The sequence below is a fragment of the Schistocerca gregaria genome, chromosome 7, assembly GCF_023897955.1.
Source record: "Schistocerca gregaria isolate iqSchGreg1 chromosome 7, iqSchGreg1.2, whole genome shotgun sequence".
NCBI lineage: Eukaryota > Metazoa > Arthropoda > Insecta > Orthoptera > Acrididae > Schistocerca > Schistocerca gregaria.
In genome coordinates, this window is record NC_064926.1 from 543,759,516 (window position 1) to 543,786,057 (window position 26,542).

Sequence of the window (26,542 nt, forward strand, 5' to 3'; positions counted from 1 at the left end):
TAGGCTTTTGCAATGTGATAAACTTTGCATAATGTATTATTCCTATGACTTTATTTTAGTTCATTATTATTTTTGCAAGTCTTATGTAATTTATGTCTAGTTCTGCTCTTGTAAACTAATTGATACCATGGTCTGTGAACATGTATTACTTGAGTTGTTCTACATCCTAGCATCATATGCATAACAGGATCTATGAAATTTGTAGATAAACAAATAAAATAAAAATAGTCCAAAACTGACCAATGTTGTGGTGGTGGTGGTTGATGCCACAGTCATCATGGTAGTAGTAAGGGGTAGCAGTGGTATCAAAGTTATATTTTTTTGGGCATAAAAATGGACAAAACATAGTTCCACATATTAACTTTGACATCTAGAAGAACAGAAATTATAGAAATTAATATCTTATTGTTTCACAGGCCTGGGAACTAAGGCTGACCAAGAAAAGACAAAGAGCAGCACAGAGAAGGCAGACTTTGAGACAGCAATAGAACTAACAGGTGAGATTATTCTCGATAACTTGATGCTTAATATTCACTATAAATGTTAGATATATTTGTCTACTGCAATGTAACTTTGTTGCTTCACTATGTTTCTTCACAGTATTGCAGTTTTAATATGTTAAAAATTTATGAACTCCCATTGTAGTTCCAATTAGTTGTCTAATCCACAGATTCCATTGTACACCATAAATCATTATTGTGGTGCAGCATGGGAAAAAAACCTGAGCCTCTGTACTTTTGCTGTTTATTTCATATCCTGTTTTCATTTCCCCATATTGCATTGTTCTATATAATTACGCAGTAGTTCCACATAAACTGTTCATTTCTTTCTCATTTGGTGTATCATATTCAGTTTACAAACACTTGTGCCTTTTGCAATTCTGAGTGTTGTCCAGTACAACCTCCAGTATCTGCTTAAAGACTCTTCCCAGAACCTCTCCCCTGAATCCATTTTCCTCTTCATCCCTCTGATACCCCAGCCATCCCCAATTCTACATGCTTCCCAAAATTCACAAATGTAACAATCCTGGATATCCCATTATAGCTGGTTATTGTGCCACCACTGAAGGGATTTTGGCTCTCAATGACCAACACCTCCAACCAATTACACATAATCTAGTCTCCCATGTCAAAGATACCAACCAATTTTTCCAACAACTCTCCACCATCCCCACCCATTTACCACATGATTTCCTACTATCACTGTTGGTACCGCTTCCTTATACACCGACATCCCTCATGCCCATGGTCTTGCTGCAATTGAACACCCTTTGCACTCCAAACCCATTACCTCATTCCTCATACACCTAAACTAAGTTTATCCCAACACATAACTGCTTCTCCTTTGAAATGGAGGTGTACAAACAAATCTGTGGCAGGGACACGGACACCCTCATGGCACCCTCCTATGCCAATTTGTTTATGGGCCACATAGAGGGAATCTTCTTATCCTCCCAAAGCCTCAAATCCTGGTCTCATTCAGATTCATTGATAATATGTTTATGGTTTGGACTCTAGACCAAGACACCCTCTGTCTTCATTCCTTCACAACCTAACATCTTTTCTCCCATCCACTTCACCAGGTTCTCCACCGAGGCCTTCATAGAGAGACACTATCCCCCAGACCTAATCTGCTGACAGATTTCTCGTGCTACTTCCTCTCACATCCCCAATCCTCCCACCACATCCAAGAGCCAACTACAAAGGAGTTCCCCATTCGTCACCTACTACCATCCCAGACTGGAACAACTGAATCACATCCTTTGTCAGGGTTTTGGTTACCTTTCATCATGCTCTGAAATGAGCGACATTCTTCCCACACTTCATAAAGAGGTGTTCTATTGTCCCCCCACCCTTTCCAACCTCCATAACATCCTAATCCCTCCCTGTGACCTCCCAATCCCAGCCCCTTCGCACAGGGGTCATATCCCTGTGGAAGACACATGTAAAAGACCTGCACTCAAAACTGTTTGCTCCTTTTCAAATTACTGTATATTAGATGGCTTCTGCCAGAACTTTATTTCTACACTTCCATTTGGGATTAAACCATTTCTGATTTGTTCCATGGTCCAAAATCTTGGTCCTATCATTTTTTATCCAGTTGTCAAGTCGTCTCTTTTCCTGGTTTTGGTTTGCATTTCATTGTAGCGTTGAATGGCAACTCCCTTAAAATGTAGATAAATGTGAGCTAATGCACAAACAAAGAGAAACAACCTGATAGTATGTTATTACAAGAAAAGCTGTTACCCCTAATGGCTTTTCAATTTGATTGTCTGTGTGTACCCACAGTATTATCATGTTCCGAAAATCAAGAACAATAATACCCCTGCCATGAAACAAGGTCACCACAAATTTCTAAGATGATCAGTAGCTTTTATTTGACCTTCAAGAAGAGCTGTGACGTTACTTTATGTAGTTATACTTTATTACCCAATGTTAAAGATATGACCATGTTTCATACTGCGTAATCAGTTGAGAAAAAATATGCAGCTGTTGTTTTGAAATGCTTTGAACAGACCTGCTTGACCTGAAATCTAAGCTTCCAACCACTTTCTGTATGGCATTGCACCACATTTTGGTTCTGCTGCTGCATCACATTTTGTTACATGTTTAGTATCTGACAGTAATTCAAATTCACCATAAATAACAAGTCAGGGATACTCGGACTTCATACTCTGGCTACAGCTTGCTCACCAAGGGGCACCACCACAGCCATAAGCATATTGTGGAGATGTCTGATGATGTGAGACTGTCAGTCAGTCTCTCAATAGTCACAGAAGCCCTCAGTAAGTGCCACTGACCAGTAGAATTATTTGATAAACTGTGTGACTACGGGCATTGTCATGATGAAGGATATGTGGAGTTTTCAGTTAAACCAAACAATGGAAAATCCAGCATGGAAAATGACAATATTATGAAAAGGGTAGACTACTACTCACCATATAGCAGAAATATTGAGTCACAGATAGGCACAACAGAACGATTATCAACCATGTAAGCCTTCGGCCAAAAAGACCTTCATTGGAATTAGACAACATATACGCACACACGCACACAAACGCAACTCACACACACAGCCACAGTCTCTGACTGCCAAGCCAGACTGGGAGCAGTAACACATGATGGGAGAAGCAATCGGGATGACAGGGATAAGGAGGAGGGGGGGGAGGGGGGGGTGGGGGGTAGGAGAGGGGGATGGTAAAGTGCTGCTTGTGGAAGCCTACAGTAAAACGTAACCAGGTCCAGGAGCCCAGCTCCAATGTCAAATCTAACATAACTTCTCATACCAACTCCATTCACCAAATGTAACATAGCAATCCCATCAATTCAAGTTTAATATACTACAGCTGATCATACCATGTTTTACATTTTTGGAGGCGATAACTTTGCTGCAGAAAGTCTTGGGTCATTACCAGACATACACCAATTAATATGATGACAACACTTGTTTTATTTGCACACATTTATACAACAGCTGACAGTCCCAACTTCACAGGCACCAAAACACACCAGATAGTACTCCAACTGCACACACCAAGGCTTTGGACAAGGTGTATTTATACATATTTTAACAATTATGTTCATTGACATTATTATGTTATTTCATGTTGATGTTACAATTGCAATAAGTTAATCCAGCAAAAACTTACATTACAGAGTTTTAGTAGAAATTAAAACAAGTGCAGTGATAATGGATATTTCTGAAATTAATGATCTTTTGCAAGTGCAATTCTGAAATATACATACAGTTAACAATTAAGTTCTTATTATTCATTCCAGAACATTCTTTAACATATTTACATAATTTAATTAGTTATGTGATTTTATGAAACAATTTTGAGCCGGTAATATTTCTACAACATCAAAATTACAATTCAAATGTGCAAAATGACTTTTTACGACATTTGAAGGCTAAAATGCGGAATAATTATGTGCCGGATGTAGACTGGGAGACTCAAACGTTTATAACGGGTGGCAGGGGCAAAGAATCCAGTGAAATTTTTTTAAGTGCATTATCTGAAAACTACCTTGTGCAGTTAAACAGAGAATCAACTCGTGGCAAAAACATATTACACCTTGTGGTGACAAACAGACCTGAACTATTTGAACCAGTTAACGCAGAACAGGGAGTCAGCTATCATAAAGTGGTTACTGCATCGATGATTTCAGCCGTAAATAGAAATATTAAAAAAGGTAGGAAGATTTTTTTCTGTTCAGCAAAAGTGACATAAAGCAGATTTCAGAGTACTTGATGGCTCAACACAAAAGTTTTGTCTCAAGTACAGATAGTGTTGAGGATCGGTGGACAAAGTTCAAAACCATCGTACAATATGCATTAGATGAATATGTGCCAAGCAAGATTGTAAGAGATGGAAAAGAGCCACCATAGTACAGCAACCGAGTTAGGAAACTGCTGCGGGAGCAAAGGGAACTTCACAGCAAACATAAACATAGCTAAAGCATTGAAGATAAACAAAAATTACGCGAAGCAAAATGTAGTGTGAGGAGGGCTATGGTAGAGGCATTCAATTAATTTGAAAGTAAACTTCTATGTACTGACTTGGCAGAAAATCCTAAGAAATTTTGGTCTTGTGTCAAAGCGGTAGGTGGATCAAAACAAAATGTCCAGACACTCTGTGACCAAAATGGTACTGAAATGGAGGATGACAAACTAAAGGAAAAAATACTAAATGTCTTTTTCCAAAGCTGTTTCACACAGGAAGACTGCCCTGTAGTTCCTTCTCTAGACTGTCGCACAAATGACAAAATGGAAGATATCGAAATAGATGACAGAGGGATAGAAAAACAATTAAAATCATTCAAAAAAGGAAAGGCCGCTGGACCTGATGGGATACCAGTTCGATTTTACACAGAGTATGCGAAGGAAATTGCCTCCCTTCTTGCAGCGGTGAACCGTTGGTCTCTAGAACAGCGTAGCATTCCAAAGGATTGGAAAAGGGCACAGGTCATCCCCGGTTTCAAGAAGGGGCATTGAACAGATGTGACCTATATCTCTAACATTGATCAGTTGTAGAATTTTGGAACACATATTATGTTCGAGTATAATGACTTTTCTGGAGACTAGAAATCTACTCTGTTGGAATCAACATGGGTTTCAAAAAAGACAATCGTGTGAAACCCAGCTCATGTTATTCATCCACGAGACTCAAGAGGGCCATAGGCATGGGTTCCCAGGTAGATGCCGTGTTTCTTGACTTCTGCAAGGCGTTCAATACAGTTCCTCACAGTCGTTTAAGGAGAAAATTAAGAGCATATAGACTATCAGACCAATTGTGTGATTGGATTGAAGAGTTCCTGGATAACCGAACACAGCATGTCATTCTCAATGGAGAGAAGTTTTCTGAAGAAAGAGCAATTTCAGGTGTGCCGCAGGGGAGTGTCATAGGACCGTTGCTATTCACAATATACATAAATGACCTGGTGGATGACATCGGAAGTTCACTGAGGCTTTTTGCAGATGATGCTGTGGTGTATCGAGAGGTTGCAACAATGGAAAATTGTACTGAAATGCAGGAGGATCTGCAATGAATTGACACATGGTGCAGGGAATGGCAAATGAATCTCAATGTAGACAAGTGTAATGTGCTGCGAATACATAGAAAGAAAGATCCCTTACCATTTAGCTACAATATAGCAGGTCAGCAACTAGAAGCAGCTAATTCTATTAATTATCTAGAAGTAGGCATTAGGAGTGATTTAAAATGGAGTGATCATATAAAGCTGGTTGTCAGTAAAGCAGATGCCAGACTGAGATTCATTGGAAGAATCCTAAGGAAATGCAGTCCAAAACCAAGGAAGTAGGTTACAGTACACTTTTTCGCCCAGTGCATGAATATTGCTCCCCATTGTGGGATCCGCACCAGATGGAAGAGATGGAGAAGATCCAACTGAGAGCAGCGCACTTCGTTACAGGATCATTTAGTCATTGCGAAAGTGTTACAGATATGATAGATAAACTCCAGTGGAAGACTCTACAGGAGAGACGCTCAGTAGCTCAGTATGGGCTTTTGTTGAAGTTTCGAGAAGATACCTTCACCGAGGAGTCAAGCAGTATATTTCTCCCTCCTATGTATATCTCACAAAGAGACCATGAGGATAAAATCTGGGAGATTAGAGCCCACACAGAGGTATACTGACACTCTTTCTTTCCACAAACAATACGAGACTGGAACAGAAGGAAGAACCGATAGAGATACTCAAAGCACCTTCTGCCACACACCGTCAGGTGGCTTGCGGAGTATGTATGTAGATGTAGATGTAGATGTACATCTCAAAATCTTTAAATTGTGTTACGAAAAGTAAATGAATTGTTCTTCTAACATAATTTATGATACAAATTGTCTTTCCGAATCAGGTTATGTCTCCATTTTAAATGAATATTTTCTAGTTTTCGTAATATGTGGATATTGCACTAAATTTCTCAATAGAGTGTTCCAGAAACATTAATTATGGGTTTAATTACAGATTTTAACTGGTGATTTCCATAAGAATATATTGTCCTGACTTGCAAAGATAAATAAATGTTAAACTTTTCCAAAATTAATGGTTTACATAGTTAATTTGCATTATGATGAATAGTGAATTTTACTAATTGAGTTATAATTAAAAACATGAATGAAGAAGGTTACTAACATTTATAACTATTAACAGTGATACCAGAACTTGTTCTTTCTCTTCAAAACATCCCGAAATTCATATCAAAGTGTTAATGACTTATCCAAACTATACATTACTTTACTTGATTAAGAACATACATTAATTGGTCTGTGATACAGTTTAACATTTTCGTTACAACTATTTCACACCGTTTTACTAAGTGATCTTATTCACTAAGTGTCCTTATACACTGCTCACATCTCTTTTAGCATGTATCGCATACTACGAAACCTACTGTATTGGGTACTCCACATGACCCAATATAGCCTGTTTTGTTACACAACTCCCCCCTCCATCATCACTGCCATGTGAAATGTGGAAGGAATGATATCCCTACTTTACACACACACACACATATATATGATGATGGCGTCCTCTTGGGTAAAATATTCCGGAGGTAAAATAGTCCCCCATTCGGATCTCCGGGCGGGGACTACTCAAGAGGATGTTGTTATCAGGAGAAAGAAAACTGGCATTCTACGGATCGGAGCGTGGAATGTCAGATCCCTTAATCGGGCAGGTAGGTTAGAAAATTTAAAAAGGGAAATGGATAGGTTAAAGTTAGATATAGTGGGAATTAGTGAAGTAAGGTGGCAGGAGGAACAAGACTTTTGGTCAAGTGACTACAGGGTTATAAACACAAAATTAAATAGGGGTAATGCAGGAGTAGGTTTAATAATGAATAGGAAAATAGGAATGCAGGTAAGCTACTACAAACAGCATAGTGAACGCATTATTGTGGCCAAGATAGATACGAAGCATACACCTACTACAGTAGTACAAGTTTATATGCCAACTAGCTCTGCAGATGATGAAGAAATTGAAGAAATGTATGATCAAATAAAAGAAATTATTCAGATAGTGAAGGGTGATGAAAATTTATTAGTCATGGGTGACTGGAATTTGGTAGTAGGAAAAGGGAGAGAAGGAAACGTAGTAGGTGAATATGGACTGGGACAAAGAAATGAAAGAGGAAGCCGTCTGGTAGAATTTTGCACAGAGCACAACTTAATCATAGGTAACACTTGGTTCAAGAATCATAAAAGAAGGCTGTATACATGGAAGAACCCTGGAGATACTAAAAGGTATCAGATAGATTATATAATGGTAAGACAGAGATTTAGGAACCAGGTTTTAAATTGTAAGGCATTTCCAGGGGCAGATGTGGACTCTGACCACAATCTATTGGTTATGACCTGTAGATTAAAACTAAAAAAACTGCAAAAAGGTGGGAATTTAAGGAGATGGGACCTGGATAAACTAAAAGAACCAGAGGTTGTACAGAGTTTCAGGGAGAGCATAAGAGAGCAATTGACAGGAATGGGGGAAAGAAATACGGTAGAAGAAGAATGGGTAGCTTTGAGGGATGAAGTAGTGAAGACAGCAGAGGATCAAATAGGTAAAAAGATGAAGGCTAGTAGAAATCCTTGGGTAACAGAAGAAATATTGAATTTAATTGATGAAAGGAGAAAATATAAAAATGCAGTAAATGAAGCAGGCAAAAAGGAATACAAACGTCTCAAAAATGTGATCAACAGGAACTGCAAAATGGCTAAGCAGGGATGGCTAGAGGACAAATGTAAGGGTGTAGAGGCTTATCTCACTAGGGGTAAGATAGATACTGAATACAGGAAAATTAAAGAGACCTTTGGAGATAAGAGAACCACTTGTATGAATATCAAGAGCTCAGATGGAAACCCAGTTCTAAGCAAAGGAGGGAAAGCAGAAAGGTGGAAGGAGTATATAGAGGGTCTATACAAGGGTAATGTACTTGAGGACAATATTATGGAAATGGAAGAGGATGGTGATGAAGATGAAATGGGAGATACGATACTGCATGAAGAGTTTGACAGAGCACTGAAAGACCTGAGTCGAAACAAGGCCCCCAGAGTAGACAACATTCCATTAGAACTACTGACGGCCTTAGGAGAGCCAGTCCTGACAAAACTCTACCATCTGGTGAGCAAGATGTAAGAGACAGGCGAAATACCCTCAGACTTCAAGAAGAATATAATAATTCCAATCCCAAAGAAAGCAGGTGTTGACAGATGTGAAAATTACCGAACTATCAGTTTAATAAGTCACAGCTGCAAAATACTAACGCGAATTCTTTACGGACGAATGGAAAAACTAGTAGAAGCCGACATCGGGGAAGATCAGTTTGGATTTCGTAGGAATATTGGAACACGTGAGGCAATACTGACCCTACGACTTATCTTAGAAGCTAGATTAAGGAAAGGCAAACCTACGTTTCTAGCATTTGTAGACTTAGAGAAAGCTTTTGACAATGTTGACTGGAATACTCTCCTTCAAATTCTGAAGGTGGCAGGGGTAAAATACAGGGAGCTAAAGGCTATTTACAATTTGTACAGAAACCAGATGGCAGTTATAAGAGTCGAGGGTCATGAAAGGGAAGCAGTGGTTGGGAAGGGAGTGAGACAGGGTTGCAGTCTCTACCCGATGTCATTCAATCTGTATATTGACCAAGCAGTGAAGGACACAAAAGAAAAGTTCGGAGTAGGTATTAAAATCCATGGAGAAGAAATAAAAATGTTGAGGTTCGCCGATGACATCGTAATTCTGTCAGAGAAAGCAAAGGACTTGGAAAAGCAGTTGAACGGAATGGATAGTGTCTTGAAAGGAGGATATAAGATGAATATCAACAAAAGCAAAACGAGGATAATGGAATGTAGTCGAATTAGGTCGGGTGATGCTGAGGGAATTAGGTTAGGAAATGAGACAATTAAAGTAGTAAAGGAGTTTTGCTATTTGGGGAGCAAAATAACTGATGATGGTCAAAGTAGAGAGGATATAAAATGTAGACTGGCAATGGCAAGGAAAGCGTTTCTGAAGAAGAGAAATTTGTTAACATCGAGTATAGATTTAAGTGTCAGGAAGTCATTTCTGAAAGTATTTGTATGGAGTGTAGCCATGTGTGGAAGTGAAACGTTTACGATAAATAGTTTGGACAAGAAGAGAATAGAAGCTTTCGAAATGTGGTGCTACAGAAGAATGCTGAAGATTAGATGGGTAGATCACATAACTAATGAGGAAGTATTGAATAGGATTGGAGAGAAGAGAAGTTTGTGGCACAACTTGACCACAAGAAGGGATCTGTTGGTAGGACATGTTCTGAGGCATGAAGGGATCACCAATTTAGTATTAGAGGGCAGCGTGGAGGGTAAAAATCATAGAGGGAGACCAAGAGATCAATACGCTAAGCAGATTCAGAAGGATGTAGGTTGCAGTAGGTACTGGGAGATGAAGAAGCTTGCACAAGATAGAGTAGCATGGAGAGCTGCATCAAACCAGTCTCAGGACTGAAGACCACAACAACAACATATGTGTGTGTGTGCCTGTGTGTGTGTGTGTGTGTGTGTGTGTGTTAAAAACAAAGATTCCAAGACTTACCAAGCAGGAAAGTGCCGGTAGACAGACACAATAAAATAACACACAAACACACACACAAAATTTCCAGCTTTCGCAACCAACGGTTGCTTCTTCAGGAAAGTGGGAAGGAGAGGGAAAGACGAAAGGATGTGGGTTTTAAGGGAGAGGATAAGGAGTCATTCTAATCCCGGGAGTGGAAAGACTTACCGTAGGGGGAAAAAAGGACAGGTGTACACTCGCACACACACACAAATCCATCTGCACATACAAAGACACAAGCAGACATTTGTAAAGGCAAAGAGTTCGGGCAGAGATGTCAGTCGAGGCGGAAGTAAAGAGGCAAAGAAGTTGTTGAAAGACAGGTGAGGTATGAGCGGCAGCAACTTGAAATTAGCGGAGGTTGAGGCCTGACGGATATCGAGAAGAGAGGATATACTGACCTGCCTACACTGTGACGCATTCTATGTGGGAATGACCAGCAACAAACTGTCCATTCACATGAATGGACACAGGCAGGCAGTGTTTGTTGGTAATGAGGATCACCCTGTGGCTAAACATGCCTTGGTGCATGGCCAGCACATCTTGGCACAATGTTACACCGTCCGAGTTATCTGGACACTTCCCACTAACACCAACCTGTGAGAACTCCGGAGATGGGAACTTGCCCTTCAGTATATCCTTAAAACCCACATCCTTTCATCTTTCCCTCTCCTTCCCACTTTCCTGAAGAAGCAACCGTTGGTTACAAAAGCTGGAAATTTTGTGTGTGTGTTTGTGTGTTATTTTATTGTGTCTGTCTACCGGCACTTTCACGCTTGGTAAGTCTTGGAATCTTTGTTTTTAACACACACACACACACACACACATATGTTGTTGTTGTGGTCTTGAGTCTTGAGACTGGTTTGATGCAGCTCTCCATGCTACTCTATCTTGTGCAAGCTTCTTCATCTCCCAGTACCTACTGCAACCTACATCCTTCTGAATCTGCTTAGCGTATTGATGTCTTGGTCTCCCTCTACGATTTTTACCCTCCACGCTGCCCTCTAACACTAAATTTGTGATCCCTTGATGCCTCAGAACATGTCCTACCAACCAATCCCTTCTTCTGGTCAAGTTGTGCCACAAACACACACAAAATTTCGAGCTTTTGCAACCGGCGGCTGCTTCGTCAGAAAAGAGACATTGTGTCTGTGTATGTATGGATGGATATGTGTGTGTGTGTGTGTGTGTGTGTGTGTGTGTGTGTGTGTGTGTGTGTGTGTTATTTTATTGTGCCTGTCTACCGGCGCTTTCCCGCTTGGTAAGTCTTGGAATCTTTGTTTTTAATATATTTTTCCCATGTGCAAGTTTCTTTCTATATATATAGGGAAACATTCCACGTGGGAAAAATATATCTAAAAACAAAGATAATATGACTTACCAAACAAAAGTGCTGGCAAGTCTATAGACACACAAACACAAACATACACACAAAATTCAAGCTTTCACAACCAACGGTTGCTTCTTCAGGAAAGGGGGAAGGAGAGGGAAAGACGAAAGGATGTGGATTTTAAGGGAGAGGGTAAGGAGTCATTACAATCCCAGGAGCAGAAAGACTTACCTTAGGGGGAAAAAAGGATGGGTATAAACTCGCACACACACACACACACACACACACACACACACACACACACACACACACACACACAAATAGCCATCCACACATATACAGACACAAGCAGACATATTTAAAGGCAAAGAGTTTGGGCAGAGATGTCAGTCGAGGCAGAAGTGCAGAGGCAAAGATGTTGTTGAATGACAGGTGAGGTATGAGTGGCGGCAACTTGAAATTAGTGGAGATTGAGGCCTGGTGGATAACGGGAAGAGAGGATATATTGAACTGCAAGTTCCCATTTCCGGAGTTCGGATACGTTGGTGTTAGTGGGAAGTATCCAGATAAACTGGACGGTGTAATACTGTGCCAAGATGTGCTGGCTGTGCACCAAGGCATGTTTAGCCACAGGGTGATACTCATTACCAGCCAACGCTGTCTGTCTGTGTCCATTCATGCAAATGGACAGTTTGTTGCTGGTCATTCCCACATAGAAAGCGTCACAGTGTAGGCAGGTCAGTTGGGAAACCACGTGGGTGCTTTCACACATTGCTCTGCCTTTGATCGTGTACACCTTCTGGGTTACAGGACTGGAGTAGGTGTTGGTGGGAGGGTTCATGGGACAGGTTTTACACTGGGGGTGGTTACAAGGGTAGGAGCCAGAGGGTAGGGAAGGTGGTTTTGGGATTTCATAGGGATGAACCAAGAGGTTATGAAAGTTAGGTGGATGGCAGAAAGACACTTTTGGTGGAGTGGTGAGGATTTCATGAAGGATGGATCTCATTTCGGGGCAGGATTTGAGGAAGTTGTATCCCTGCTGGAGAGCCACATTCAGAGTCTGATCCAGTCCCGGGAAGTATCATGTCACAAGTGGGGCACTTCCGGGGTTCTTCTGTGAGAGGTTCTGGGTTTGAGGGGATGAGGAAGTGGCTCTGGTAATTTGCTTCCGTACCAGGTCGGGAGGGTAGTTGACATGCCAAAGCTGTTTTCAGATTGTTGGTGTAATGGTTCAGGGATTCAGGACTGGAACAGATTCGTTTGCCATGAAGGCCTAGGTTGTAGGGAAGGGACCGTTTGATATGGAATGGGTGGCAGCTGTCATAATGGAGGTACGGTTGCTTGTTGGTGGGTTTGATGTGAACGGAAATAGAAAGAAACTTCCACATGGGAAAAATACATTAAAAACAAAGATTCCAAGACTTACCAGGCGGGAAAGTGCCGGTAGACAGACACAATAAAATAACACACAAACACACACACAAAATTTCCAGCTTTCGTAACCAACAGTTGCTTCTTCAGGAAAGAGGGAAGGAGAGGGAAAGACGAAATGATGTGGGTTTTAAGGGAGAGGGTAAGGAGTCATTCCAATCCCGGAAGTGGAAAGACTTACCGTAGGGGGAAAAAAAGGACAGGTGTACACTCGCACACACACACATATCCATCCACACATACACAGACACAAGCACACATTTGTAAAGGCAAAGAGTTCAGGCAGAGATGTCAGTCGAGGCGGAAGTACAGAGGCAAAGATGTGGTTGAAAGACAGGTGAGGTAGGAGCGGCAGCAACTTGAAATTAGCGGAGGTGGAGGCCTGGCGGATAACGAGAAGAGAGGATATACTGAAGGGCAAGTTCCCATCTCCGGAGTTCTCACAGGTTGGTGTTAGTGAGAAGTATCCAGATAACCCAGATGGTGTAACATTGTGCCAAGATGTGCTGGCCATGCACCAAGGCATGTTTAGCCACACGGTGATCCTCATTACCAACAAACACTGCCTTCCTGTGTCCATTCATGTGAATGGACAGTTTGTTGCTGGTCATTCCCACATAGAAAGCGTCACAGTGTAGGCAGGTCAGTTGGTAAATCACGTGGGTGCTTTCACAGGAAATTCCGTAGTAGTTCTTCACTGTGAGTCCAGTTCATGAAGATGTCATCAATAAATCTGTACCAAACTGTGGGTTGCCAGGCCTGGGTAACCAAGATGGCTTCCTCTAAGTGACCCATAAATGGATTGGCATACGAGGGGGCCATCCTGGTACCCATGGCTCTTCCCTTTAGTTGTCGGTATGTCTGCCCTTCGAAAGTGAAGAAGTTGTGAGTCAGGATGAAGCTGGCTAAGGTAATGAGGAAAGAGGTTTTAGGTATGGTGGCAGGTGATCAGCGTGAACGGAAGTGCTCCATTGCAGCGAGGCCCTGGATGTGCGGAATATTTGTGTATAAGGAAGTGGCATCAATGGTTACAAGGATGGTTTCCGGGGGTAACAGATTGGGTAAGGATTCCAGGCGTTCAAGAAAGTGGTTGGTGTCTCTGATGAAGGATGGGAGACTGCATGTAATGGGTTGAAGGTGTTGATCTACATAGGCAGAGATACATTCTGTGGGGCTAGTTGTTTGAAATTTCATTAGTTAAATATGTTTCAAAATCTCCAATTTTGTCCTCAACAGTAAAGTACTAAGTTCTTTATGACTTGACTCAAAATTAATTTACCACTTTTTGAAAGTTTGCGTAGTTTTTGTTATCTGCTACAAATTTGCATCAATTTTTGATTTTAAATCACTCACAGCCCTTGAAATCAAACTGTCAATCTGTTGGCTCAAATTTCGACTTACAGCTTGTAGTTTTGCCTGAGAACTGTCAGTTTGTTGGCTCAAATTTCAACTTAATTCTGCCTGAATACTTTCGATTCTTGAATTTCTTTCTGACTGAGAATATTCAATTCTTGAATTTATTTCTATCTGAGGGTTGTCAGTTTTTGATTTTAAGTCTGAAAACCTCTTTTCTAATGCTGTCAACATTCTTACACTGTCAGAAACACTTTCCCTAATATCTGATCATATTTACTGATAAACCACTGTCATTGACACCAGATTCTGAATCATTCTCCATAATAAAGTAGAAATTTTAGAATTTAAGTACAAAGGGCGTTCAAAAATTTTTGCACAGTCATCATTAATTTTTTTTTATTTTTTGCAGGAGGAGAATGAATTTTTCTGTAAACATACTTCGAACATTTATCTGTACATTGAGCCTGCTCAGTGTAGCCTCCATCAGTTGTGACACATCTGGCCCAACATTCTTTCCACGATGTGAATGCACTTTGGTGAAATTCTGGGGACTGACTTTTACACCATTGCTTGACACAGGAAATGAGGTCTTTCTCATTATCAAATGTTTTACTGCGCAAGTGGGCCTTCAGATGATCAAAGAGGTAAAAATCATACGGAGCCAAGTCCGGAGTGTAGGGAGAATGAGGTAGAATTTTCCAACCCATTTTCCTGATTTTCTCCTTCGTCATAAGGGCTTATGGGGTTTGGCATTGTCATCGTGTAGTCTGATGAGCTGACCGTGTATGGGGTTTGACATTGCCATGGTGAAGTCTGAAGAGCTGTCCCTGAAGTTGTGGTCTGTGGGTCTTGATAGCACATTGCACCTTGTCCAATGACAAACAGTAATGGTCCCAGTTAATTGTGGAGCCAGATTCTGAAAAGTTAATGAAAAGCCTTCACCGATCATTGTTGCAACCTGACATCAACTTCATAGTCCATTATGGCTCACCTGTAAATAAAAGAAAATACATTTATATACCAACTTATAGCTAAATGTCCCAAGTATGTTCACAAAAAATTATTTCATTCTCCTCCTTCAAAAAATAAAAAAATATAGATGACTGTGCAATACTTTTTGAATGCCCTTTGTATTTATCTCTGTGTCAGTCGTCGGTCGTTGGTGTCCATGTTTTTGAAATTCCTTCAGTTCCAGAATGTTTCATTAGGTAGTTTCACTCTTCTTGTGCTCCTAAAGTAAATGTATTTTCTTCTGAAAAATACACTGGTATGTCATAAATCCTCTGATCCTCCACTATTTAAAATGTAACCAGGTCCAGAAGCCCAGTTCCAACATCAAATCTATCGTGACTTCTCATACCAACTCTATTCACCAAATCTAATTTAGCAGTCCCATCAATTCAGGTTTAAGATAGTACAGCTGATCGTACCATGTTTTACATTTTGGAGGTGATAACTTTGCTGCAGAAAGTCTTGGGTTTCTACCAGACTTACACAAATTAATCTGTTGACAAGACTTGTTCGAAAGGCGTAAGATATACAAAAGAGATACTTTTTTTTTTTTACTTATCTTGATTTTCTCTTCTTGTTGTTGTTTTTGGCTCCAAGTCTTGTTGTGTCTAGGGATACATTCTTGAGACTGTAATTTTTATAACATTGCATGTTCTTGTTGAACTGAATAACTGAAGATGATTTGCTTGCTGCTATGAATATATTTTTATTTTATCCCATTCTTCCAAATCACACTGACTTTACAGTTTTCACTTCCATCACACCACAAATTACATTGTTGTTGAGGAACTTAGAAAAATGTCTACTTCCATCAGAGGCATGCTCACCACCACCTACTTTCTGTAGCACTAACTACATTGCAAGAGAGTTAACAAAGCAAAATAGTTTACAAACTTTCTTGAAAATTGAAGAATCTTTGCTAAAATCATCACTATTTTGTAAATAAAACCATAAATAAATTTAATGACTCACATTAGATTGTACAATTACTAATATGAATTTTAAGTATACCACAAATTTCATAATTTCAAATATTTTTAAAAGAAGAGTAATTTTAACTGTACATTCAGAGCACTAACAAATTAATTTCTTTTTATACATTTTAGCCCAAAACATAACACATCGTACACAAAACCATATGAATTTCATTCAGTTAGACAGCTGAATAATGTTCACCTATACAATAATTGAGAGTATACAAGGTATTAGCTATTTCTATAAAAAAGTTAATGTTAGAGGAGGGTGACCCATTATAAACCACAGTCCATCCCATAAATACTGATCTGGACCTAATAACCCTACCTGCTGACAAAGGCTCCACCACTGTCTTTTGAACCACAAGGATTGTCTCTCTACCTACCACCACCACCACCAATACCACCACCTACTCCTGTCCAGTCTTAAGCATCTCCTATCCCCCCAGTCATCTGATCTACAAGCTAAGCTGCAACAAGTGTCCTGCATTATACTTGGGCATGATAGCCAACAAGCTGCCTGTCCTCATGAATGGCCACTAACAAACTATTCCAAGAAGCAGGAGGACCATCCAGATGCTGAAGACACTGCCTAACACACTGTTCTTCATTTTAACAACTGCTTCACAATCTGTGCCATCTGAACTGCAGTATATCCTACGTTCACATAACCATCCTGGCCTCAACCTTCATTAGTCATTGTCCTTCACCAACCTGTCCCAATCTCTGTTCCCACTCCAGTACAACACAGCTCTCTATCCCTCCAATGCACTCACAGTCATCTTACTTCTCTCCTTTCCTGATGCCCCCACCCCACCCCTCTCCTGCCAAACTGCATGTAGCTGTGTGTGTGTGTGTGTGTGTGTGTGTGTGTGTGTGTGTGTGTGTGTGTGTAAGTACAATCTAGCTTCTGCGCCATTTCAGTACAGTAATGTGTTCATTGTAAATACCTATTGCAGTAGTTGTATTACACAATTATTACCTTATAAATAAATAAAAAACTTTTTTATTTTATATTCAGTGCATTAGTATTTGTAAAATGACTCTTTCATATAGGGTTCATTAAAAAATGATGATCATTCCACTTGGAACCTGTGGAATGGTACATTAACTTATTTGTTTTAGTTGTAAATATTTGTCATGTATTGTTGTTTTTCTGACATGTTCTACATCCTGGAGGACCTCCTTTATGGATCAATTGGAATGAAAGTAAATCTAATCTAATCTAATCTAAAAAAAAGTCATGTAACAATTCTTTCAGTCATGTTGCATACAGCATTGATGTTTCATGGATCAGCTTATTTGGTCATCCTTCTTGAAATTCACCGCTGGCAGTAAACACGACAAAAATTTGTAAACCAATTGTAGTTTCTGAAAGTGATTGATTATTGAAAGTTGAGTGAAGTGGTGTGAGCAATTATTTTGAGTTAGGCCTTTACAATATTTGTAAAAAAGCATCCTAAAAAAAAACTTCATGTGAATTGCCTCAGGTTTTTTTCTTCCCACAGCATTGCTCATCTAAACTCCTGCTATAAACAAACAAGTTACCCAGTTTCTGCACTGCCATTGCTTTAACAATAATAAATGACAGGTTTTAAAACAATATCAGTGTCATATCTCAATAGTGCCATATACTTGTCATATGAAAAGTTAAAAGGCAACCTTCTCAAGTGGACAAGACTCTCAGGTTTCCATCTTTTTACCTTAAGGAGAAACAATATAATATTGTGATAACATATTGTAATATTATCTGTTCACACCATGAGAAAATAGTATAAGTAGCAGTTTAGTTTGACAAAATAAAATCCAAATTTGGTCCTGCTTTTGCCTCATTGTGATATCTCTGTGGTGACACATCATTATTTTGTGTCATTTCAGCTGCTCTAAATTCAGTGAACACTGCTGAAGTAATACCTGTCTGGAAGAAATACAAACATGCCTCTGATCTCTAACTGGAGAGATACACTGATATATTAACTTTGCATGACATAATAAGTTTTTCTTGTGTAGGAAAAGATTATTGTCAGATGTGTTCATCTTCAGGTTACGGAAAGTTCCACTACCTCCTCCTGACAGTTTGCGGATTTGTGAGCACTAGTGAGGAAATGGATGTTATCTCCATGTCTTTCATTCTCCCATCGGCACAATGTGATCTCAATCTCAACACACAGACTAAAGGATGGCTCAACAGCATAATATTCATAGGTAAGTGAGAAAGCTTTCCTTGTGTTAAATTATTGTTTTCTCAATTATAAATGTAATGATTCTTTTAAAAAACTCAATATTGAATTGATATTTGTTGTATTATTTATGATACAATTGTACTTTTATTGAGTTTCAATATAACTATTATTGACTTTCATTGAGGTTTAATAGAAATTAGAGTGAAAACATTTTGTGGTAGAACACTAGAAATGTGACATAAACATTTCCTACAGACATTTGTAAATAATCTGTATGAGCATTGATTTCTCTCCACCAAATCTGTTTACAAGTAGATACAATTTAAATATTCATTTTACTTGTTAATGCACATGTAATATTTATGAACTGGTAACTTCTGTCTTGAAATTTTGATGCATGATGTTTGTTCATTGTAAGTGATTCAATGTGGAGACTTATTTGTTGTCTTTGTTCAAACACAGGTTTTTCTGCTTGGATGCTTCTCTTTACTCCTCCCATGCTTGATTTAAGCTCATCCTAAAGCTTAGTTTCCCTGCAAGTGTGCCATTTCAGATGCATGGTTTAGTTTCCTTTCCTATTTGCCATGACTACACAGTTTCTAGACAAATGGCCCTGAGCACCATGGGACTTACCATCTGAGGTCATCAGTACCTGTTTCTAGACATTGGTACTGTTTTGTGGTATTGTTGTTATACCCATCACCTCATTAACTACATCCGTTTGGGTTCATTCCTTCATTATTTGAACTATGTCTATAAGCATCATTTACTCTCTTGTCCACCTTTCCTCACAATAAAAAAATTGCTTTCAATCCCTAACACTCCAAATTTTCTATGTTTTATTGTTTTGTCGGCACTGCCGCAAATTGTTCTACCTCTGCTTTTGCTAAGTACATCTGTTCTTCTGCCTCATATTGCATCATAACTAAGAAAAAAAGCCGCAGAGCCCATCAACCTTTCAACAGGTCTAATATACTCCTCTATTCTTTTTTTGTTTTGTGGCAGTTTTTCATGTAAACATTCTGTTTTACATATTCTGTTCATTAGCTACCCCTGCCATTACCCTTTCTGCTTCCTTTCCCATTATCAAGTGATTTATTCCTGAAAGCTTTGCTTCAAATCCCACTGAACTCTCCTTTCTTCTGATGACAGCTTTTTATAAAGTACTCTCATCTTTTTGCTTACAAGTACAACTTAATGTCAGTAGCAAGAGATGATCATGCTAAGAGCTGAGAGAAGAGTCCTTAGTTACATTTTTCGTTAGTGTGAATTAAGGAAATCAAACAGGACTGATAAATCTCTCCAACTAAGCATTCACACAGTACTGTTGTCGGTACTTGTAAGGTAAAACTCTTGATGAATGACTTTATGGTGAACAAATATGGATTGGCTGAGCACAAAACAGCACTGCAGACAGCCTAGTACAGTTTCCTACCCTCTCTACTAAATTTTTACTGTGGTTCATACAATGACTGACCAGTAAATGATGCTATTGACAATAGGCCTCTGCTGGCACATGATTATCACTGAAGCTGGTTGTGATGATACCAGATTTGCAGAATTAGAAATATTCAAGTCTGGGTTGAGGCTGTTATGAGTATAGCCCTGCTGTGATTTAGCAATCTTCACTTGTTTCACGAAACTCTTTGTGCCGTGGCAGGTGAGAGTACTCTGAGAAGAGTTGTCTGAGTCCCTACTGCCATCTGCAGTCAGTGTTCCTGCCCAGGTGAAAGAGTGTTGGGAGCAGTGGACTGAGGGACCTCAGGTAATGCTTTCAGACTGTATGGCATACCTGGCTACTTCTATGTCAGCACTTCAGTACATACCATTTGGCTAAAGAGATAATAATGTGGGCCAAAAAATACCCAATTGCTTCGGTTACCTTTTATGTGCTGAAGGTTATGATTCTTTGATAGGTTCTGCAGTTGCAAGAAGAGTTCAGTAACATCAAAGGAGAAGAGCAAGTAGGAAACTCAGGTGCAGAGTTTATTGTAAACAATAAAATTAAATACTCATTTTAAGAATAAGCTAAAGATATCCCGTTGAAATCATTCAAGTCTAGAAAACAACAGGCTTACATTCTGACAAGACTGGAGAAGAACTCGACAATGAGTTGTGAAATCTGTGAAGTTGCAGCAAATACCACTACAAGATAATAATAGGGAATTTTAATGCAAAACTAGGATAAAAACTAAAGAATGATTCTTGCTCACATTGACTGTTGATAATAACCCTTCTCCTTGTCAATAATGGATTGTTTCATCACTAGCATTATTTAATAATCAGTTGGGTGAATTTTGTTGAGTACAGTGAATTGAGCTGCCACTATTAGTTCATTACATTCTTTGTCAAAAAATTTACATTCTTTGGCACGAACACATGATGGGATATTGTACTGTGCTGACACTGAAGGCACACACGAGCCCACTTGTAACTGTAGAATATGTGTGGCAGAAAAGGCAAGACCTTCCACTTGAATCTCCCTATAAAGCTTCACATCTGATCCAGGAACATCAACAAGCTGTAACTGAAGAGTGGACAATGCATCATTCAATAGTTTGTGGAGTTTGCGATCAGATACTTGTGCCTCTGCAAACAGGACAAAATCAATAACATTTGTTACAGTGTTAACTTGTAACAGTCAGTAAACAACTAAATTTTTAATACCTGAAATGTGGTGAATGTCTGTGCTGAAATGGATAATGATTTCCAGATGGTGAACCCATGTTCTTGTTCTACTCTCTGGCTTCCAGCTATGGTTGAAAGTATTTGATTGGTTTGTAGATAATAAGGAGCTCATGATCATAAGTGCTCCATTTCTGTTGCAAAGGGGAGAGCTTGTGTTGGATGTAGCAAAAGTATACAAAATGAATTTCTGTCTGGTCTTTAGATGAATAATGTAAAGGTTCTGAGATACCGTCCAGCAATAATGTGTGCCTGCATCTGACTGCTACTGGTGTTTGGGCTGTACAACGTAAAGTTTACTTGCATGTCTGATCTTCAAACTCTCATCCCCAGCATTGCTGGAGTTGTGATGAGACAACAGCTCACGTATTTGTTTAGCCCGAGTGTCAGCATTGTCTGACAGGCAATAATAATTTGCATGCATTGCTGCCAGTGATGAAGAACTATTGTACCACACTGCTAGTGCATTGATTGATGGCGGTAATATTGTGTCTTGAATCCTGTCAGCCAGATCTGCAACAGCATATAATGGCATTTACATCTGACGTGCTCATATAGCTTTAACCTGATCCAGAAGATGATTACTCTGAAGCATACATATCAAGGTATCGGGTACAGTTTACATATCGACTTTCACTTGTAGATGTCTCAGGTATTATGACAGCTTCTTGTTTCTGATGGCATCCTGTGTTAGGACTTCAGTCACATGCCCTTCTTGTTATATGGACACTAGGCAGATCAATTCTGTCTTGAGTTTCTCATAAGAATCTTGTGCAGGAGGTGTTGTAATATATCTTTGACTTAAGCTGTGTGATGGTGGTCCAGCCGACTGACCACTAGAGCAAATGTGGTGAATCGGTAGTTATTCCCACTTAGTGGAAACTTGCATCTACCTCAGCAAACTAGAGTGCTGGATTGTGAATCCAGAATGGTGGCATTAACATGGCGAGTTGCAACACTGATGGACCTTCTGTGCTCACTGAGTCATGCATTTTCACAGCTTGAAAAAAATTCTTTGGTTACTCTAAAGAGTTTGCTGCTCCTTCTGGCCTTTCTAAGCTGATCACATAGGGGTCACCATTGTCAGCACATCTAAGGTGATAACCATCTGAACAAGCTGTGTTTGCTTGTTCGAGCAAATAAGACAAAATAGCACAAGAAATATACACAATCATGTAACATTTGTTAATGAATATAGAATGCAGAAGAAGATATTCTGTAAGACCTTGTGGTTAGTTAAACACTAGGATAGTGCTATCAAATCTACTCTGTTCACGAGAATGCTCTCACACTGTCACTTTAATGGAACGTCACAAAGAAAGAAAAGAGAAAAATCAACCTACGATGCCAAACAAAAGTGCTTGTGGTAACTGGTGCATGAATTCTTTGATCGCTTTGAAATGTGAACACAGTATCCAATGATCTTGACTGTTGCAAGACTACTACATCGCAGAAAACTTTCTTCTCTGTCTCCATTTACTAAATGGCTGAATTATTTTGTGTCCTTGCCAGTTTTGATTTTTAGCAAGTCACTATTATTGTTCCTCTAGCTGCTCATCATTTTCATCATTCCTTTGTTTATTCTGTAGCTCTACAGTCCCCCCCCCCCCCCCCCCCCCTGTGCTTTAACCAGTAATTTAACTGAGAACACTTCTTTTGGAAAACCTAAGTTGATAATTTTTTACACCAAATCTAATACCTGTAGCTCCTACACCTCCCATTTTTGTTATTAATTCTGAATGCATCTCAACAACTTAATGGAAGCCTGTAGTTCCACTTCTCTTCTACTGAACTAAGCTAAAAATTTAGACTATTTGTCAGTGTTAGAAATAATTTCCAGTTCATCTCATTTTGTCCTTTATTTTTAGTAATGTGCATCACTCTGTACTTTCTTCCCTCATTATGTTGAACTTTGTGCTACTGTTCTTGACTTGTATATTATGTTATGATTGTATGTTTGCATCTGAGTGTGCTTTGCACTCCAAAAATCAGTTTATAAATCTTGACTCAGAACCACAGGACCATGATCTGTTCTGTGCCACTGTTAGATTTCTTGTAACGTGCTTCTTTTTTTCCTCCTCTTTTAAATTTTAGCCACTCATTCATCACTACCAGATTGTGAATCAAATTTGTATTTTCATCTGAATACACTTTGAAATCCAGTATTAGGTTTCTTATGTCTCATCTGACCCGATTTAAACACAATAGATATCTTTCCATATGTCCCATTGTTTCCATAGATACATTCCTCTCTAGTGATTCTGGAAGACAGTATTTGCTTCAATTGGTTGTAACCTATTGCAGAACTCTCTGGTTTTCAGTTAGCATCCCAATCTGCCAATACTATCTGAGTTTCACTCATTTTCACATATTTATCAGTCCAACATTGTCCTGATATTCTCACAGTTTTATCATCAGGATTTTATTGGTTACCCAAGCCTGCCAACCCAAAGTTTGGTACAGATTTATTGATGACATCTTCATGATCTGGACTCACAGTGAAGAACAACTCCAGAATTTCCTCTCCAACCTCAACTCCTTTGGTTCCATCAGATTCACCTGGTCCTACTCCAAATCCCATGCCACTTTCCTAGATGTTGACCTCCATCTGTCCAATGGCCAGCTGCACACATCCGTCCACATCAAACCCACCAACAAGCAACAGTACCTCCATTATGACAGCTGCCACCCATTCCATATCAAACGGTCCCTTCCCTACAGCCTAGGCCTTCGTGGCAAACGAATCTGCTCCAGTCCTGAATCCCTCGACCATTACACCAACAACCTGAAAACAGCTTTCGCATCCCGCAACTACCCTCCCAACCTGGTACAGAAGCAGATAACCAGAGCCACTTCCTCATCCCCTCAAACCCAGAACCTCTCACAGAAGAACCCCAAAAGTGCCCCACTTGTAACAGAATACTTCCCGGGACTGGATCAGACTCTGAATGTGGCTCTCCAGCAGGGATACGACTTCCTAAAATCCTGCCCCGAAATGAGATCCATCCTTCATGAAATCCTCCCCACTCCACCAAGAGTGTCTTTCCGCCGTCCACCTAACCTTCGTAACCTCTTGGTTCATCCCTATGAAATCCCCAAACCACCTCCCCTACCCTCTGGCTCCTACCCTTGCAACCGCCCCCTGTGTAAAACCTGTCCTATGCACCCTCCCACCACCACCTACTCCAGTCCTGTAACCCGGAAGGTGTACACAATCAAAGGGAGAGCCACATGTGAAAGCACCCACGTGATTTACCAACTGACCTGCCTGCACTGTGATGCTTTCTATGTGGGAATGACCAGCAACAAACTGTCCATTCGCATGAATGGACACAGGCAGACAGTGTTTGTTGGTAATGAGGATCACCCTGTGGCTAAACATGCCTTGATGCACGGCCAGCACATCTTGGCACAGTGTTACACCGTCCGAGTTATCTGGATACTTCCCACCAACACCAACCTATCTGAACTCCGGAGATGGGAACTCGCCCTTCAGTATATCCTCTCTTCTCGATATCCGCCAGGCCTCAACCTCCGCTAATTTCAAGTTGCCGCCGCTCATACCTCACCTGTCTTTCAACAACTTCTTTGCCTCTGTACTTCCACCTCGACTGACATCTCTGCCCTTAACTCTTTGCCTTTAAATATGTCTGCTTGTGTCTGTGTATGTGCGGATGGATATGTGTGTGTGTGTGCGAGTGTACACCTGTCCTTTTTTTCCCCTAAGGGAAGTCTTTCCGCTCCCGGGATTGGAATGACTCCTTACCCTCTCCCTTAAAACCCACACCCTTTCATTTTTCCTTCTCCTTCCTTCCTTCCTGACGAAGCAACTGCCAGTTGCGAAAGCTCGAATTCTGTGTGTGTGTTTGTGTGTTTTGTTCATGTGCCTGTCTGCCGGCGCTTTCCCGCTTGGTAAGTCTTGGAATCTTTGTTTTTAATATATTTTTCCCATGTGGAAGTTTCTTTCTGTTTTTTATATATATATATATATATATATATATATATATATATATATATATATATATATATATATATATATATATATATACCAAGCGGGAAAGCGCCGGCAGACAGGCACAATGAACAAAACACACAAACACACACACAGAATTACTAGCTTTCGCAACCGATGGTTGCTTCTTCAGGAAGGAGAGGGAAAGACGAAAGGAAGTGGGTTTTAAGGGAGAGGGTAAGGAGTCAAGGAGTCATTCCAATCCCGGGAGCGGAAAAACTTCCCTTAGGGGGAAAAAAGGACAGGTGTACACTTGCGCACACACACACACACACACACACACACACACACACACACACACACACACACACACACACACACACACATCCATCCGCACATACACAGGCGCAAGCAGACATATTTAAAGGCAAAGAGTAAGGGCAGAGATGTCAGTCGAGGCGGAAGTACAGAGGCAAAGAGGTTGTTGAAAGACCGGTGTGGTATGAGCGGCAGCAACTTGAAATTAGCAGAGGTTGAGGCCTGGCGGATATCGAGAAGAGAGGATATACTGAAGGGCGAGTTCCCATCTCCGGAGTTCGGATAGGTTGGTGTTGGTGGGAAGTATCCAGATAACTCGGACGGTGTAACACTGTGCCCAGATGTGCTGGCCGTGCACCAAGGCATGTTTAGCCACAGGGTGATAATCATTACCAGCCAACGCTGTCTGTCTGTGTCCATTCATGCGAATGGACAGTTTGTTGCTGGTCATTCCCACATAGAAAGCGTCACAGTGCAGGCAGGTCAGTTGGTAAATCACGTGGGTGCTTTCACACATGGCTCTCCCTTTGATCGTGTACACCATCCAGGTTACAGGACTGGAGTAGGTGGTGGTGGGAGGGTGCATAGGACAGGTTTTACACCGGGAGCGGTTGCGAATTTCCCCACCCTTTAACGTGATCTGGAGACAACATAACTACCCAACCTTTGCACCCATTGTTGTTCACCAACCTAAGTTTTGCACATGATCAACATAGCTCATCTCAAACCAACACTTTTTCGACTTTTTTCACACCTTTATCTCTCCCTATATAAATCTCTATTTATTTTCACTTTAACCTATTACCCTTTCCACCTACTAATACCATGTCAACCTCACAACATCCCTACAACGACCCCATTAAATTTTATTTACATTCCCTCCGCAAACATGCCTTCACCCTAGCCAGATTACGCTCCCATATTTTATTTACTCAGGCTTGTCTGACATTTGGCATTACTCCCAAAGGCCTCACACTTAAAGTTCCCATCTCTGGCTGCAATCCTTCTTTCCATCAGTCCTTATACCAGTTCCAAACAGCACAATCCATAGCCCTCACCCGCCTAATCCTTCACCTATACATCGACTTGGCCAATGAACACACCCGTCAACTCCTATCCCAAATCAAAGTCCTCAATCTTTCCTCTCCCACATCCACACCGGCTGTACATAGCATCCTCCTACAGGCCAACCGCAA

At 40.3% G+C, this 26,542-nt stretch overlaps 1 protein-coding gene across 2 annotated transcripts in view; it reads left to right on the plus strand.

Moving 5' to 3' along the window:
- LOC126281351 (synaptic vesicle glycoprotein 2B) overlaps positions 1 to 26,542 on the plus strand; it is a 493,622-nt gene that overhangs the window by 424,574 nt on the left and 42,506 nt on the right. For both annotated transcript variants that reach the window (XM_049980258.1, XM_049980257.1), the window contains exons 4-5: positions 417 to 497; positions 18,252 to 18,413. In XM_049980258.1, coding sequence (XP_049836215.1) covers positions 417 to 497; positions 18,252 to 18,413 — 243 coding nt within the window. The remainder of the gene's footprint in view (positions 1 to 416; positions 498 to 18,251; positions 18,414 to 26,542) is intronic.